Source organism: Lontra canadensis, unplaced genomic scaffold (assembly GCF_010015895.1).
Source record: "Lontra canadensis isolate GAN:19392208 unplaced genomic scaffold, GSC_riverotter_1.0 scaffold1, whole genome shotgun sequence".
In the NCBI taxonomy this organism is placed as follows: Eukaryota; Metazoa; Chordata; class Mammalia; order Carnivora; family Mustelidae; genus Lontra; species Lontra canadensis.
The window spans coordinates 97,842,567-97,858,261 of NW_022630995.1; the positions used below are offsets into that span (position 1 = coordinate 97,842,567).

Below are 15,695 nucleotides of genomic sequence, written 5' to 3' on the forward strand. Positions count from 1 at the left end.
TGAACTTACCTGTTCATATTATTTAGCTATTAAAAAAGAGTCATTCCTCAAGTGTTCCAAAGGAATATGATTTGATGGTACTAACATATAGTTACATTAAAATGTTCTGTATCCATTTGATATGTATATTTGATTTGGTATGTATATTTGATTTATTTGGTGTACATTTGATTTATTTGATTCATTTGGTATGTATATTAAACTCTCAGCTACTTAAGGGCAGAGACTGCATTTTCATTTCTCTTATTTCCCTTGCTGAATAGACACTCAATTTTTTTAAGTGACAAACTGACAGATTCATTAAACCAAGGCCTGAATGTCAGGAAGTATGAACCGTTCATCTGTGTATGGATGTCATCACTCTTTTAGAAGACAATTCCCGGGGATTATAGACCTGGTAAACCACACTGTGAGTATTTTTCCCTCTGCCTCCTCTACACAACCCCCAAATGTTGGCATTTTTATTCAGATAAAATTCCATTAAAATAAAATTCCATTAAAATCAAAGAGTGACTTTGTCAAGAGAACAAAAACGGGGAACTTTAGTCAGTAAAACCTGTGGGGGGGGTGTGTGGGAGGCAAAAACCTGGGGAAAAAGTGAAGTAGCAATGTCATGAAAAGGGGCAATATTTAGCCTGAGGCGGGGGGTGGGGGGCCTGTGGGAACAAGAAGGGGTTGCCATTGCCAGACCACTCTCCCCACCCCCCCCACCCCCCTACATTGCTCTGTGACTTGGAAGGGCTGCAGGTAGAGACCTTACGAATACTCTGGACATCTCTCTCTCTGTACCACTCTGCTCTCCCTGTCTGCCCTCTGGATCAGATTGTTACCATTTTGGATCTGGAGTATGTTAACGCTCTCCTAATTTATGTTTCTGCTTCTAATTCTCCTTCTTCTAATCCATCCAGTGTATCCTGATCAGGTTAATGTCCCCAGAGCATTGGGTTGGTTGTGCCAATTGTTCAGTCGTAAATGTTCAGGCCCATTGATGTCAGTGACCCTTTTCCCCTAGGTTTAGCATTCCTTGGGATCCACAGTCTCCCTCTAACCTAGTGTCCTTCTGATCTCCCAGACTCTTCCTGCCTGTTCTATGAAATGAGGCTCACCATTCCCTCAACACTCCCAAGGCTTCTGCCTCTAAACTGCCCCCACCTGGTTGTCCTTTATCTCGATCTTTCCAATATTTCATGGACTGGTTTAAAAGCTGCCTGGTCCGTGAAATGTTCCCAGAGCATCCCTCTAGAAGGCTTATCTGTCATCCTTGCTTTTCCACTGCATGCTGGGTTTTTAATGTTCCTTGAGATTCTTACCACTTCCTACATTTTGGCATCCTTACATGTGCACCTGAACTGAGTAGTTAAGTGCTCTGTGTCAGACAGCCTAGATTTTAATTCTGGGTCTTATCACTTATGTGACCTTGGTTATTAACCTTTTAAAGTCTTGTGTTCTTCATTGGGAGATTGATAATCATAATTATTTCTAGGGTTTTTTTTTTTTTTTTTTGGTGAGGCTTAAATGAGGTAATGAATGTCATACACTTAACTCAGTGCTTGTTGCATAGTAAGGAGTCAAAAAATTATGTTATTTTGTTTATTATTATTATTGTTATTTTAATTTCCTTTCTAGACACTAACTTTATGGAGGGTTAAATCTCTCTGTATAGCAGAGATCAGCGAACTTTTCCTGTAAAAGGCCAGACAGTCAATATTTTAGGCTTTGCAGGAATCATATATCTCTGTCACATATTGTAAAATAATAGAAAAAAATATATATTGGTTTCTGCCCCTGGTTTCTGGCACAGAACAACAGACACCCTCGTAGATTCCTAAGTGATAAAAGCACGAAGAGCATCTTTTGTTCTAATATTTGGTCTTTGATCTCCGTTCTGACACAGGACTCCTGAAACCCTTGTAATTTTCTGGGTGATGTGAGTGTGTTTTGTTCTAATGAGGCAACTCTGGGTGGTCTCCTGGATGGGGACTGGTCACCAAAAGGACCAAGCCATAATTAGAAACTTGGAGTTTTGGGGGCACCTGGGTGGCTCAGTGGGTTAAAGCCTCTGCTTTTGGCTCAGGTCATGATCCCAGTGTACTGGGCTTGATCCAGTACACTGGGATCAAGCCCTGCATCGAGCTCTCTGCTCAGCAGGGAGCCTGCTTCCTCCTCTGTCTCTGCCTGCCTCTGCCTACTTGTGATCTCTGTCAAATAAATAAAAATCTTAAAAAAAAAAAAAAAGAAACTTGGAGTTTTCAACTCAACCCCCCTTTCTCCAGAGAGGGGAGAGGAGCTGAAGATGAAGTTAATACTTGATCATGCCAATGACAGGAAATTTCCATAAAATTCTAATATGGGTTTTGGATTGCTTTCAGATTGGTGAACGTATCCACACACCCTAGCCACACAGAAACAGAAACTCTTGTGCTGGGGATCGTCCCAGACCTTGCCCTGTGTATCTCTTCATCTGGCTCTTCATCTGTATCCTTTATCATACCTTTTAATAAACCAGTAATGTGTTTCCCTGAGTTCTAGGAACTCCTCTAGCAAAGTCATTGAACCCAAATGAGGGGGTTGTGATTTGGCTCAAATTTGTGGTCGAGTTGGACACAGGTTGTGGGTAACCTGGGGACCTACCATGTACAATTGGCATCTGATGTCGGAGGCAGTCTCATGGGCGATTAACCTGTGGGATGTGAGGCTATCTCCAAGTAAACAGGGTCAGACTTGAATGAAGTCATAGGACACCCAGCTGGTGTCAGAGGCTTTCTTGGGGGGAACTCCCTACTTTCATATCTGGTTGTGAATGTGATTGTAGTGTAAGAGTAAAGGAGACTTATAGGAAGAATAAACTGAGTTTTTCCTGATACACATATTCTTTTTTTTAAGTAGGGTCCTTCCCAGCATGGAGTCCAAGGGCTTGAACTCACAACCCTGAGATCAAGACCTGAGCTGAGAACAAGCATCAGACGCTTAACTGACTGAGCCACCCAGGAGCCCCTCTTTTTCCTTTTTAAAAAAATCTTAAAAAAAAAAATCTTTGAGGGGCACCAGGGTTCTCTGTCTGTTGAGCCTCTGACTCTTGGTTTTTGGCTCAGGTCATGATCTCAGGGCCGTGGGATTGAGCCCCCCTACCCTCGTTGGGCTCTGTGCTCAGCAGGGGAGTCTGTTGCTCTCTCTCCCTCTCCGTCTGTCCCTCCCCTTGTTAGAGCTCTCTCTCTCTCTCTCTCTCTCTAAAATCAATCAATTGATCAATCCTAAAAAAAAAAAAGTCTTTGAAAATGCGGAATTCATCCCTAGCTCACAGGCCATACAAAAACATAATTTGCTGACCCCTGCTAACTGTCCAAGTGCCCAGATAAGTGTTTTATGCCTATAAAAGTTAACAGAAGAACGTTGTCTCGTTGACTTAGTGATGACATGGCCGAACTCTATAGGAGTGCCTCTGTTCTTTTTCACCGCTTGCAAATGACTCCCTTTTGCTCCCTTTTCCCCTGCACCGGTTGAAGTCCTGACACTTTTCCTGTGTTGGATCCTAGCAACAAGTTGGATGAACAACGTGTGGAGGCAGGGGTGAGTTGCCTGTCCTACACATCTGTGCCTCTCTGGGTCTCTAATCCAACCCAGCAGGGGAGCTGTGTGCATGGTTAAATTATTCTGGGGAGAAAGTGGTAAGAGTATTAGAATAAAGTTAAATACTGTATTATTGCATTTTGATGGCACCTGTTTATGTTTCTCCATGAATGTGTAAAATCCTGTATAATTCTGTATAATTTAAATTCAATTAAAACCCATGCTAGTTTTAATAGAATGTCTGACGAATCCAACCTTACTTCAACAAAAGGAAATGAGACTGTTGGTATTAGCATAGCTTTTCCCCCTTGTTAACTGCATTTACATATCAACACCTGGGATAACATACAGTAATTTCTACCTTGTGTCTTGGTTTTACAGCAACAGCATTGTCTCTATTAAGCATCTTTCCATAGATATCCAGGAGAGTAAGTGAGAATGAATGGCTTAACTGAGAATTTTTATTGCTAGCAATCTGGGCATCGGCTGTTTTCCTTATAAGGACTATTTTAGAAAATATGACATGTTAAATTTGAAGCAAGGACTATATGTGTATGTTCACACATTTGAAATACTTCTCTCTTTAAATACTCAATAGTTGTGAGGCTGGTTATCATTCTTTGTATTAGGTGAACTCTATTAGCTCATATATTTGCTCACCAGAGCAATATTAAGAAATATAACCATCAGTAATATCTGTACAGATTGCCTTCCTTAACCAGTTTCATACATTGTAAGGTAATGAGGTGATTCTTCTCGGAGTACAAAAATGTCCACTAGGGGCTGCTCTGGTATATTGAATTAGCTAAAAGAGCCTAAAGAAATAGAAAATATTAATAATTCTACCCACGAATTCTTTATCACAATTGTTTATGTAATCATTATTGGAAAGGCAAATGAGAAAATAAGTGTACATAACTTATTTCTGTATAACTTTGAAGACACTGTTATTTGCAACTTGTGTTTCATAGATGGAAAGAAAAATGTCTTGGGAGAAAAGCTAAAAAAGGTCAGTACTGATTTTCACTTTCTAATAAAACAATCAAAGGAATATGTAAAAATAGAAATTTTAGAGAACACACAAAAAACAGAGATAAAGTATATACATAGACTTTAGACAATGTTGTGGTTTTAATACTATTGGAACATTTGGTTACTATAACAATTATTAATCTGGAAATTGGATACAATTCTGTAGCAATCAAGCTAAGTCTTGAAAGAGAAAACCTTAATTTTGATTCTGGTTTAAAGTCAATAATTTTTCATTTTGTTTCCAGGCTTATAGAGAAGGGATGGTTGCCAAAATCTCAAACATACACTGCAAATTTTAGGCACCATGCTTTCATTCAACTTTTAGGATTGAGATGTTGAAAGTTTTACAGTGGTGTTGGTTATGGGAATACCCAAGACTAGTTCAAGAAGGTTAGGTGGCAATAAAAGCTTGCCTTCTATGATAATCAGTAGCAAAATCACTTCAGTTGTATGGACAAGTAAAGTTGAAACAAGGAGGAGTTTTTCTCTTTTAACATTAGTTTCCGTTTTGTGGGGCCTACAGGGAAGGAGAGTTTTCCAACACGCAGACTGTGTGCCTTTTCCCTCCTGAGCAGCGGGGCCCACAGTGACAGTCTTCCTGCTTCTCTGGTACTTCCTTCTTATGGAACAAATTTTTAAGGTCTGTGGCAGTGATTCATCGTGCAAGAAAGACACACCTTCCAGAAGTAAAGATGAAGAAAGAAGGATATTATATGTTTAGTCTTTGCTATTTTTACCCTTCTGGTTTTCAGTTAAATTGTGACTTATAATCGTTTGGTTATAGGGGCCCATTAATTCACCAAACAGAAGTTCCATTTCAGTCAATGACTTCTTTTTGCAAACTTAAAAGAGAATGAATCTATATGTTCTTATGTTTTCCTTGTAGAATGTTCTGTAATTTTACTCAGAGTCTACGCAGTTGGCCTAGACTCATCTTGAATGAAAACTCAGAAATTCACAGGAAAAGATAAATAGTGGTTAGTGTTTCAGTTAAAAATAAACAAACATGAAGACCAAATTAGTTTTTGTCCTGGTCCTTGCTTATAACATACGTTAAAAATTACTGTTGTGGGGCATCTGGGTTGCTCAGTGGGTTAAGCCTCTGCCTTCAGCTCAGGTCATGATCTCAGGGTCCTGGGATCGAGCCCCGCATTGGGCTCTCTACTCTGCAGGGAGCCTGCTTCCCCTCCTCTCTCTGCCTGTCTCTCTGCCTACTTGTGATCTCTCTCTCTCTGTCAAATAAATAAATAAAAATATTTAAAAAAATAAAAATATTTTACTGCTAAAAAATGGTAACCATCACCTTAGTTTTCAGCAAGTCATAATCTTTTTGCTGGTGGAGGGTCTTGCCTTGATGTTGATGGCTACTGACTAATTGGGGGCTGCTGAGGATTGCAGTGGCTGTGGCCATTTCTTATAATAAGACAACAGTGAAGTTTGCTGCATTGATGGACTCTTCCTTTCACAAATGCTTTCTCTGTACACGCAATTCTATTTGACTACCTCGTGCCCATAGTAGAACTTCTTTCAAAATTGGAATCAGTCCTCTCAAACCCTGCCACTGCTTTATCAACGAAGTTTATATAACATTCTAAATCCCTTGTTGTCATTTCAACAATCTTCCCAGCATCTTCACCAAGAATAGATTCCATTTCAAGAAAACACGTGCTTTGTTCACCCCTAAGTAGCAACTCCTCGTCTGTTCAAGTTTTGTCCTGAGGTTGCAGTAGGTCGGTCCCATCTTCAGGCTCCACTTCTAATTTTAGTTCTCTTGCTGTTTCCACCACACCTGCAGTTAGTTTCTCCACTGAAGTCTCACAAACTCCTCTAAGTCATCCATGAGGGTTGGAGTCAACTTCTTCCAAAGTCCTGTGAGTATTGTTATTTTGATTTCTTCCCATGAATTATGGATTTCCTTAATGGCATCTAGATTTTATTTTATTTTATTTTATTTTTAATTTTTTTAATTGAAAAAATTTTTTTAAATGGGCTCCATGCCCAATGTGGGGTTTGAACTCACAAACCTGAGATCGAGAGTCACATTATTTACCTACTGAGCCAGCCAGGGAACCCCTTAGTGACCTCTAGAATGGTGAGCCCTTTCCAGAAAGTTTTCAATTTACTTTGCCCCGGTCAGTCAGAGGAATCACTGTCTATGGCAGCTAGAGCCTTATGAAATGTATTTCTTAAACTTGAAAGTCAAAACTACTCCTCGATCCATAGGCTGGAATGAATGTTGCGTTAGTAGGCATGAAAACAACACTAATCGCATTGCCCATCTCCATCAGAAATCTTGAGTGACCAAGTGCATCGCCAATGAACAGTTATATTTTGCAAAGCATCTTTTTTTCTAGGCAGTTGGCCTCAATAGCGAACTTAAAATATTCAATAAACCACATTGTAAACGTATGTACTGTCCTCCAGGATATGTCGTTCCATTTATAGAGCATAGGCAGAGTAGATTGAGCATGGTTCCGAAGAGCACTCAAATTTTCAGGATGGCAGATGAGTATTGGTGTCAGCTTAAAGTCACCAGCTGCCTTGGTCCCCAACAAGAAAGTCAGCCTGTCCTTTAAAATTTTAAAGCCAGGCATAGACTTCTCTCTAGCTATGAAGTCCTAGAAGGCATCTTTTTCCCATATAAAGGAGCTTCATCTGCATTGAAGGTCTGTTTCATACGGCCACCCTCCTTAACTACCTTAGCTTGATCTTCTGGAGAACTTGCTGCAGCTTCTACACCAGCACTTGTCGCTCCATATTGCCCTTTTATGTTATGGAGATAGCTTATTTTATTCAAACCCATGAACCAACCCTTGCTAGCTTCCAACTTGTCTTCTGCGGCTGTCTTACCTCTCTCAGCCTTCATAGAATTGAAGAGGGTCAGGGCCCTGCTCCGGATCAGGCTTTGGCTTGAGGAAATGTAGCTGTTTTGATCTTTTATTTAGAGCACTGCAATAGACTGCTCCACTTTATCATTCAGTGTTCACTGGAGTAACACTTTTAGTTTTCTTTAAGAACTTCTCTTTTACATTCACAGGTTAGCAATCTGTTTGGCACCAGAGGCTTTCAGCTTGTGTCAGCCTTCAACATGTCTTCCTTACTAAGCTTGATCATTTCTAGTTTTTGAATTAAAGTGAGAGACATATTGTGATCTCATGGTTGTAGGATCAAGCTCCGCCCTGGGCTCTGAGCTCAGTGTGGAGCCTGCTTGAGATTCTCTCACCAGCTGCCTCTGCCCTCCCCCTGCTCGCGTGCTCTCTCTCAAAATAAATAAAACATTTAAAATGAAAAAAAGTTAGAGATCTGTGACTCTTTCATTTGCACACTTACAGGCGTTGTAGGGTTATTACTTGGGCTGATTTCAAGATTGTTGTGTCTCTGAGAATAAGGACGCCTGAGGGGAAGAGAGAGACAGGGAACTGCTATTCTGTGGAGTAGTTGGAACAAACACAACATTTATCAAATTCACTGTCTTATATGGGTGTGATTTATGATGACTCAAAACGATTACCATAATAACATCAAAGATCACTCAGGGCGCCTGGGTGGTTCAGCCGGTTAAGCGTCTGCCTTCAGCTCAGGTCATGATCTCAGGTCCTGGGATGGAGCCCCACATCGGGCTCCCTGCTCAGCGGGGAGCCTGCTTCTCTCTCTCCCTCTGCCCCTCTCCCCCTTGCTTGCATCCCGTCCCCCCCACTGTGCACATGCTCTATCTCAAATAAATAAATAAACAAAATCTTAAAAAAAATTACTGATCACAGATCATCATAAAAAACAGCAGAATAATGAACAAGTTTGAACTATTTTGAGAATTAACAAAGTGTGACACAGAGACACAAGTGAGCAAAAGCTGTTGGAAATATGGCACCAATAGACTTGCTCAATGTAAGGTTGCCACAAACCTTCAATCTGTAAAAAACTAAATTATCTTCCGAATGCAGTCAAGCAAAGCACAGTAAAATGAGGCACCCTATACAGTTTTCAGCACCGTGTTTCCTGGCTCTGCTTTTTCATGATGATTAGCCTAACCCTTGGATAGACATCTGCATAATTCTTTCTGGTTTCATCCCCGGCCTCCAGTAATGCCAGATATGCCAAGTCCGTGAAAACACCAAGTAATTTAACTAATGCCAGTTAGTATTTATTGCACTCTCTTGTGTTTGGCTCTGTGCTATATTCTATTCACACCATGTTTATTCCTTTGTACCACTGTTAATGTGATCTTTCTACCTTGAATGCTTTTCCCTTTCTTCTTCATTTATTCCTCAAGAATCATCTCAGGCATCACTGACCCCATAATATGGCTGAGGTCCAGAAGATCCTATACAGAGCTCTCTTATTATAGAACCTAATACATTTTATTTTAGTATATTAAGTCTTATCTTTATATCCACAACCCCTACTAGACTATGGAGCTCCTCAGAGCAAAGCAATCAGAAGCAATCTGAAGAGAGCTAACACTTATTTCTATTACACAAATATACAACTTAACTCTATCAGCACCTAACACTCTGTCTTACTTCCTAATAAAATGGATGGGCCACCATTGATTCATCTAAGGCCATGATCTACTTTGGCATTTCCATTGCACTTGACTTATAGCTCGTCTAGGTATAGAATTCTAGTTTGGAAATATATTTCTTTTAGAATTTTGAAAGCATTGCTTCATTGTCTTTTTGTTTCCAGTGTTGCTGAGAAATCCAAACCATTCCTACAATTCTTTTAAATATCTACAAAGAAGAGTAATATAATGATTTCCCCCCATATATACACCCTACTTCCACAGTTATCAATTCCTGGCCAATAATGTTGCATCTGTAGCTCCCTCCCACTTCCTACTCAACTTTCAATTATTTTAAATCAAAATCCAGACATCATACTGTTTCACTTTTCAATATCCAATAAGTATCTCTAAAAGAGGTAAAGGATCGCATTTCTGATCCTTGATATGTAATTCATTTTATTCTCACTGAGAGTTTTTAAGAAATTACTTTTCTTCCCAGAGTTCTGAAAGTTTATAATGATGTGCCTGTTTCTGGGCCCTTTCTATCAGTAATTTCAAGGTCTTCAGTTCCACGAAATGTTCTTAGACTGTTTCATTGATGATTTCTTTCCCTCATTACTCAGACGCTAGCCCCCCTGGGATGGTGCTGTAACTTTCTTTCTTTCTTTCTTTCTTTTTTTTTTTTTCTGTTTTTCATTTCTTTGACTTTTTATTCTATTTTCTGAGAGATTTTCTCTACTTTATCTTTCTACCTGTCTATCAACATTTTCATTTCTGCTGTTGCATTTCTAATGTCTTAAGGCTCTTTTCTTTTACTTCTTTTCTTTCCTTTTCCTTCCTTCCTTCCTTCCTTCCTTCCTTCCTTCCTTCCTTCCTTCCTTCCTCCCTCCCTCCTTCCTTCCTTCCATTCTTTCTTTCTTTCCTGGCATCTTATTTTTGTTTCATGGATACAATACATTCTATCCCTCTTTTTCTTTTAAATAAATTTATGATGTATTTTTCTAAGCTTTTTTCCCCTCCATGTTTGCTTTCTGTTTTTCTCCACTGTTTGCTTATCTTGATTTCCATTTTCTGTGGTAGAGGCGTTCTTCACTAGGTTTGTAATCCCCTGGCTCTCTGCTCATGATCAAGAAAATGTGAGCCTAAAAAACTGATTCATGCACTGAGCCTGTGGGAAGAACTTTTCAACTTTGAATTTTACTGACTCAGAATTTGGGTGGGCCATTTACAGAGGAACCTCCAGGATCAGCGTCTGAAGGTCTTGCTCTTAGGAAGGTCAGATTCTATGGAAAAGAGTTTTTTAGTTTCTTTTCTGGCCGTCAGCATGTTGGGAGTTGTGTTGGGGAAGAAGGCTAGGGATGTCCGCATCCAGCAATTCACTAGACATATGGTCTCATGGCGTCCCTTCTCTGTTTTTCTAGGTTGGAGTAAGAGACCTGGCATTTTACTGTTTCTCAAACAGCTTTTACTCACACCTCCTGTACCATTCCAATTTTAGTATATGTGCTGCCAAAGCGAGCACTACCCACATAAGAACTCTCTCACCCTGTTTCAGATTTTTCTGGTGTTGCCAATTTCTCATCCTTCTGAGACTGTGGTGCAAACTGTATTGATTTTGAACCTTTGTTGGGGTCAACTTGGGATTTGGGTTCCTTGGGGGATACTAAAGCAGTTTTCACACATCACCTATTTTCCAATGTCTAGAATGTTGCTGTTTCCCCTACCGTTTTCCTCAGACTTGTAGGTTTAGATACTAAACAAAACTCATTTACTGTAATTTTGTAGAGTTTGGGGACAGAGAAAAGTAGATGTATGTATTCACATCATCCTAACCTGCAAGAGACCCTACCTTTTTTTTTTAAGCCTTAAAACCCTACAACCATTGTGTTGTATAAAAGTGAAAACTGTTCCTGTGGTGGGCTTCTCAGTAGGATTTCTGGCATCCAGAGCGTGCCTCAGAACCTCTGAGCTGCTTGGATTTACACTGACTGGGCTCAGCTACCAGCAAGGTCTGGTCATACTAGATAAGGATATCTTTGAACTCTTTCTTGAAGCCTCATCTATGTATTTCTGGGAATGGGCCACCTGGGCTTTGGAGATGTGCTGGAGGATTGCATAAACCTAGGCCAGATGACTCACACTTTAAATGGATATATTACGCTGAAAAGAAATTTTAAAAAATGGATATGTTGTATGATATGTAAGTTTGACCTCCATAAATCTACTTTTTAAAAAATAGTGCAATGAACTCCCAATTACCCTTTACTCAATTTCACCAGTTGTTTATATTTTGCCCCGTTCACTTTGTCATATTCTTTTTCTAAATATACATATGTATGTATGTGTATGTATACATTTTTTCTGACCCCTTTTGAAAATCATTTGAGATGATTGTGGAATACTACTCAGCAATAAAAGAATGAACTATTGGTGTACATAACATGAATAATTGCATAATAATTATGCAGAACAAAGAAAACCAGACCAAAATAAAAGAGTATATATTGTATATTTCCATTACTTAAAATGATGGAAAATGCAAACCAATCAATAGTGGCAGAACACAGAACTGCTATTATCGGGGAGATGGAGTGGGAGGCTGGGAGGGGCAAGACGAAAGGGTTATAATGGGGCACAAGAAAGCTTTTTGGGGGTGAGAAATATAATATGTACTCCCCCCCTTTCTTCTCCTTCTTCTAGTAGGTTCCACACCTGGCATGGAGCCCAACACAGAACTTGAAGTCACAACCCTGAGATCAAGATCTGAACTGAGATCAAGAGTTGGATGCTCAACCGACTGAGTCACCCAGGCATCCCAGGAATATGTTCTTTCTCTTGATTGTGGTGACAATTTCATGAATGTATACATAAGTGAAAATTTACCTAACTGCATACTTTAAATATACTGTTTATGGCAGGTCAATTGTTCCTTAATTATAGGTATTAAAAGCTTTCAAGTTATACACTTTGACTATGAGCAGTCTATTGTGTATCACTTGTATCTTAATAAAGCTGTTAAAAGAGTCAGACACAAATGAAAACTGAAAAAATACTTTCAAATCATAAGAAAAGGGCTAATTTTCTTAATATAAAATCTCCATCAAGTCAATAAGAAAAAAAACCCAAAACAACCAAAAATGAGTAAAAGATACAACAGTTCATGAAAAAGCAAAATAATTGGCCCTTAAACCTGAGAAAATATAGTTGACCTCATTTGTGATAGGAAAAATTAAATTTAAAGCTCCACTGATGTTGTTTTTCTGCTCTTAAAAGGGCAAATATCCAAAAATTTCATAAAACACAATAATGGCATGAGTCTGGGGAAACAGGTGCCCTCTCACACAGGTGGTAACTTAGCTGGTGCAACAGCTAAGAAGGTTGACTTAATAATACATATATATCTATCTAATGGCTGTATCTTTCTACATCCTTCCACTTCTTGGAATCTTTTTCTACAGACATACTTGTCTAAGTGTTAAGTGACCTTTGTTCAATGTTACTCATTGAAGTTTTATTGTAATAGTTAAAGACTGGCAACAATCTAAATGCCTGTCTACAGGAGATTGGTTAAATAATTATAACTTCAGCCATTAAATGGAGTATTGTGCATTGGTTAAAAAGAACAAGAGTGCTCTTTTTAAGTAGGAATGAAATCATCTCATCTTAAGTGAAAAAAGTAAGGTACACAACAGTGTGTATATCCTGCTTCCATATAGATTAAAAGTAAGTCTGCAGGGGCACCTGGGTAACTCAGTTGGCTAAGTGTCTGCTTTTGTTTTAACTCATGATTCCAGGGTCCTGGGATTGAGCCTGGTTGGGCTCCATGCTCAGTGGGAAGCCTGCTTCTTCCTCTTCTCCTCTCCCACCCCCTGACTTTTCATGCTCTCTCTCTCTTTCAAATAAATAAATAAATAAAATCTTAAAAAAGTAAGTCTGCAGATGCATATGTACCACAACTGTGGGAAGGCACACAAGCAACTGGTTAGAATGGATGCCTCTAGGGGGTGGTTTGAGGAAAGGTTCTGAATAAGTGTTCTTCCCACCTCTTTTTTTTTTTTTCAATAAAACTCAGATTTTGAATCATTTGAATGTATTTTCTACTTTTTTAAAAAAAATTTATTTATTTGACAGACAGAGATCACAAGTAGACAGAGTGGCGGGCAGAGAGAGAGGAGGAAGCAGATTCCCTGCTGAGCAGAGAGTCCAATGTGGGGCTCAATCCCAGGACCCTGAGATCATGACCTGAGTCAAAGGCAGAGGCTTAACCCACTGAACCACCCAGGCACCCTGTATTTCCTACTTTTAAAAAAAGCCCCTTGGGGCACTTGGGTGGCTCAGTGAGTTAAAGCCTCTGCCTTAGGCTCAGGTCATGGTCCTGCAGGGGATTGAGCAGGGAGCCTGCTTCCCACTCTCTCCCTCTGCCTGCCTCTCTGCCTACTTGTGATCTCTCTCTCTCTGTCAAATAAATAAATAAAATCTTTAAAAAAAAAATGAAAAGAAAAAAAAGCTCCTTGATTACTGATACTAACGAACACCTCTGGGGCTGCGGAAGTTTTAGCTCATAAATGAATTTGTTTTGTTTTACAGTTCTCCCTCATCTTACCCTCTCCCTCCCCTCATTCTTTCCACCAGTGTTTAAAAAAATAAGTTTATTTTTAATCCAACATTCCTGGGTGTTTTGCAGCAGAAAAATAATTTGTATTTTCAGATTACATAGTTCATGATATTTCTAGATTAAAGTCCTCATTATGTCTTCACATATTTTTGGAGGCAGAAGCTGGGTGAAAAAGTCTAAATTTTTTTTAAAATAGAAGTTCTCACATATTTATTACTGAATCAACCTACAGGTGCAGAAGCAAAGTAACAGAGAAAAATCATTTCCCTGATAAAACATATCTATCGTTCAGGTAGTGGTGATGTTTACTGAGTAATAGTGTATGAACATGTGACTTCAAGCAGCATAAATTTGTGTGCTATCTCATGTGTGATCCCTTATAGACCTGGCTTGCTTCTTCTCCAATATTTCCTCTTGGAGTCATACCTGATTTTATTACCAGTTTTCATCTCAATCTGCTGGGGAATGGGACAATTCTGCTTTTGTTTCTTGGCTAGGAATTGCTTGACCCTGAAAGTCTGGTAAGAAGACATGGCAGAGAACAGTCAATTGCACAGACCAAGATGGCAGAGAAAAGGAGGCAAGTCTAAACATTTTTTAACACTTTGGAAGCATATTGCCAAATTGCTCCTTGAAAGATAATACTAATTTAAATTCTCACTTGCAGTTAAGGGAAACACCCTTTTTCTTGGACTTTTAATAGTATTTACACTATTAAATTCCAATGTGATGGGCTAAATTTTTATTTCATTATTTTAACCTGCATGTTCTAAATTGTAATGAGTTTAAACACTATGAGTTTAAACTTTAAGATTTTATTTATTTATTTGACAGATGGAAAGACAGTGAGAGAGGGAACACAAGCAGGAGGGTGGGAGAAGGAGAAGCAGGCTCCTCGCGGAACAGGGAGCCTGATACGGGGCTGGATCCCAAGACTCTGGGATCGTGACCTGAACTGAAGGCAGACACTTAACAACTGAGGCACCCAGGCGCCCCTAAACACATTTTCAAAGTTATACTTTGAAATCATTTGAGTTCTTTTTTAATCTCTTTTGTTTTTTAAATTACATAGGTAATACACTGTGTTTTTCTGATATAAGATACAAACTATATTGAAATATATAAATGTGTTGATACGTGGCATTACATTAGGAATCTAACTGTATCTTTCCAGAGTTAACAAATTTTTAAAGCAAACATTATTAAAACTCTACTCTTTATTGATTACAAAAGTGTTTCACTATTCTGAGTCCTTATGTATTCTTGGGTTTAGAATTTAGAATCCTTATGTATTCTTGGGTTTAGAATTTAGAATCTGTTTCATTGACCTTTGTGTCTAGTATCATGGCAGAACTACACAGTCTAGTTATTTTTGCTTTGAAGTTTTAATTCCATCCTTTATTCTTTTGTTATATAATTTTAGAATTGGAATTTTAAGTGGAATTACATTAAATTTATAGTGATATTGAGGAGATTTGAAATTTTACAACATGAATTCTTCTTATCAATTTTTTTTTAAAGGATTTTATTTATTTATTTGACAGTCAGATATCTCAGTTGGGGGAGAGGTAGGCAGAGAGAGGAGGAAGCAGACTCCCTGCTGAGCAGAGAGCCCGATGTGGGGCTCCATCCCAGAACCCTGAGATCATTACCTGAGCCGAAGGCAGAGGCTTTAACCCACTGAGCCACGCAGGCGCCCCTTATCAAGGTTTTTAAGACCACGTTTATATTCCCCAGTGAAATTTTGTGTTTTGTGTTTTGTTTTTGTTTTTGTTTTTGTTTAGATGTCGGCACTGCATATTTCTTATTGAGTTTACTCCGAGGTGTTGAAATTTATAACCCCTTCCCCAGTCACTGGGTTACTTTATAGTGTCCTTTCGACTTTGTGTCATATTCTCTCACTCAGCATCTCTATAGCTCCCGGTAGTAAACACCGCCCCCCCGCCCCCGCGCCCCCCCCCCCCCGCGCCCCCCCCC

The 15,695-nt window shown here is 39.2% G+C and overlaps 1 protein-coding gene across 1 annotated transcript; it reads right to left on the minus strand.

Moving 5' to 3' along the window:
* Positions 1 to 14,095: 14,095 nt before the first annotated feature.
* On the minus strand, positions 14,096 to 14,251 carry LOC116876367 (60S ribosomal protein L39-like). Its single transcript, XM_032872506.1, has one exon. It carries the CDS (start codon positions 14,249 to 14,251, stop codon positions 14,096 to 14,098), a length of 156 nt encoding a protein of 51 aa, XP_032728397.1.
* Positions 14,252 to 15,695: the final 1,444 nt, after the last annotated feature.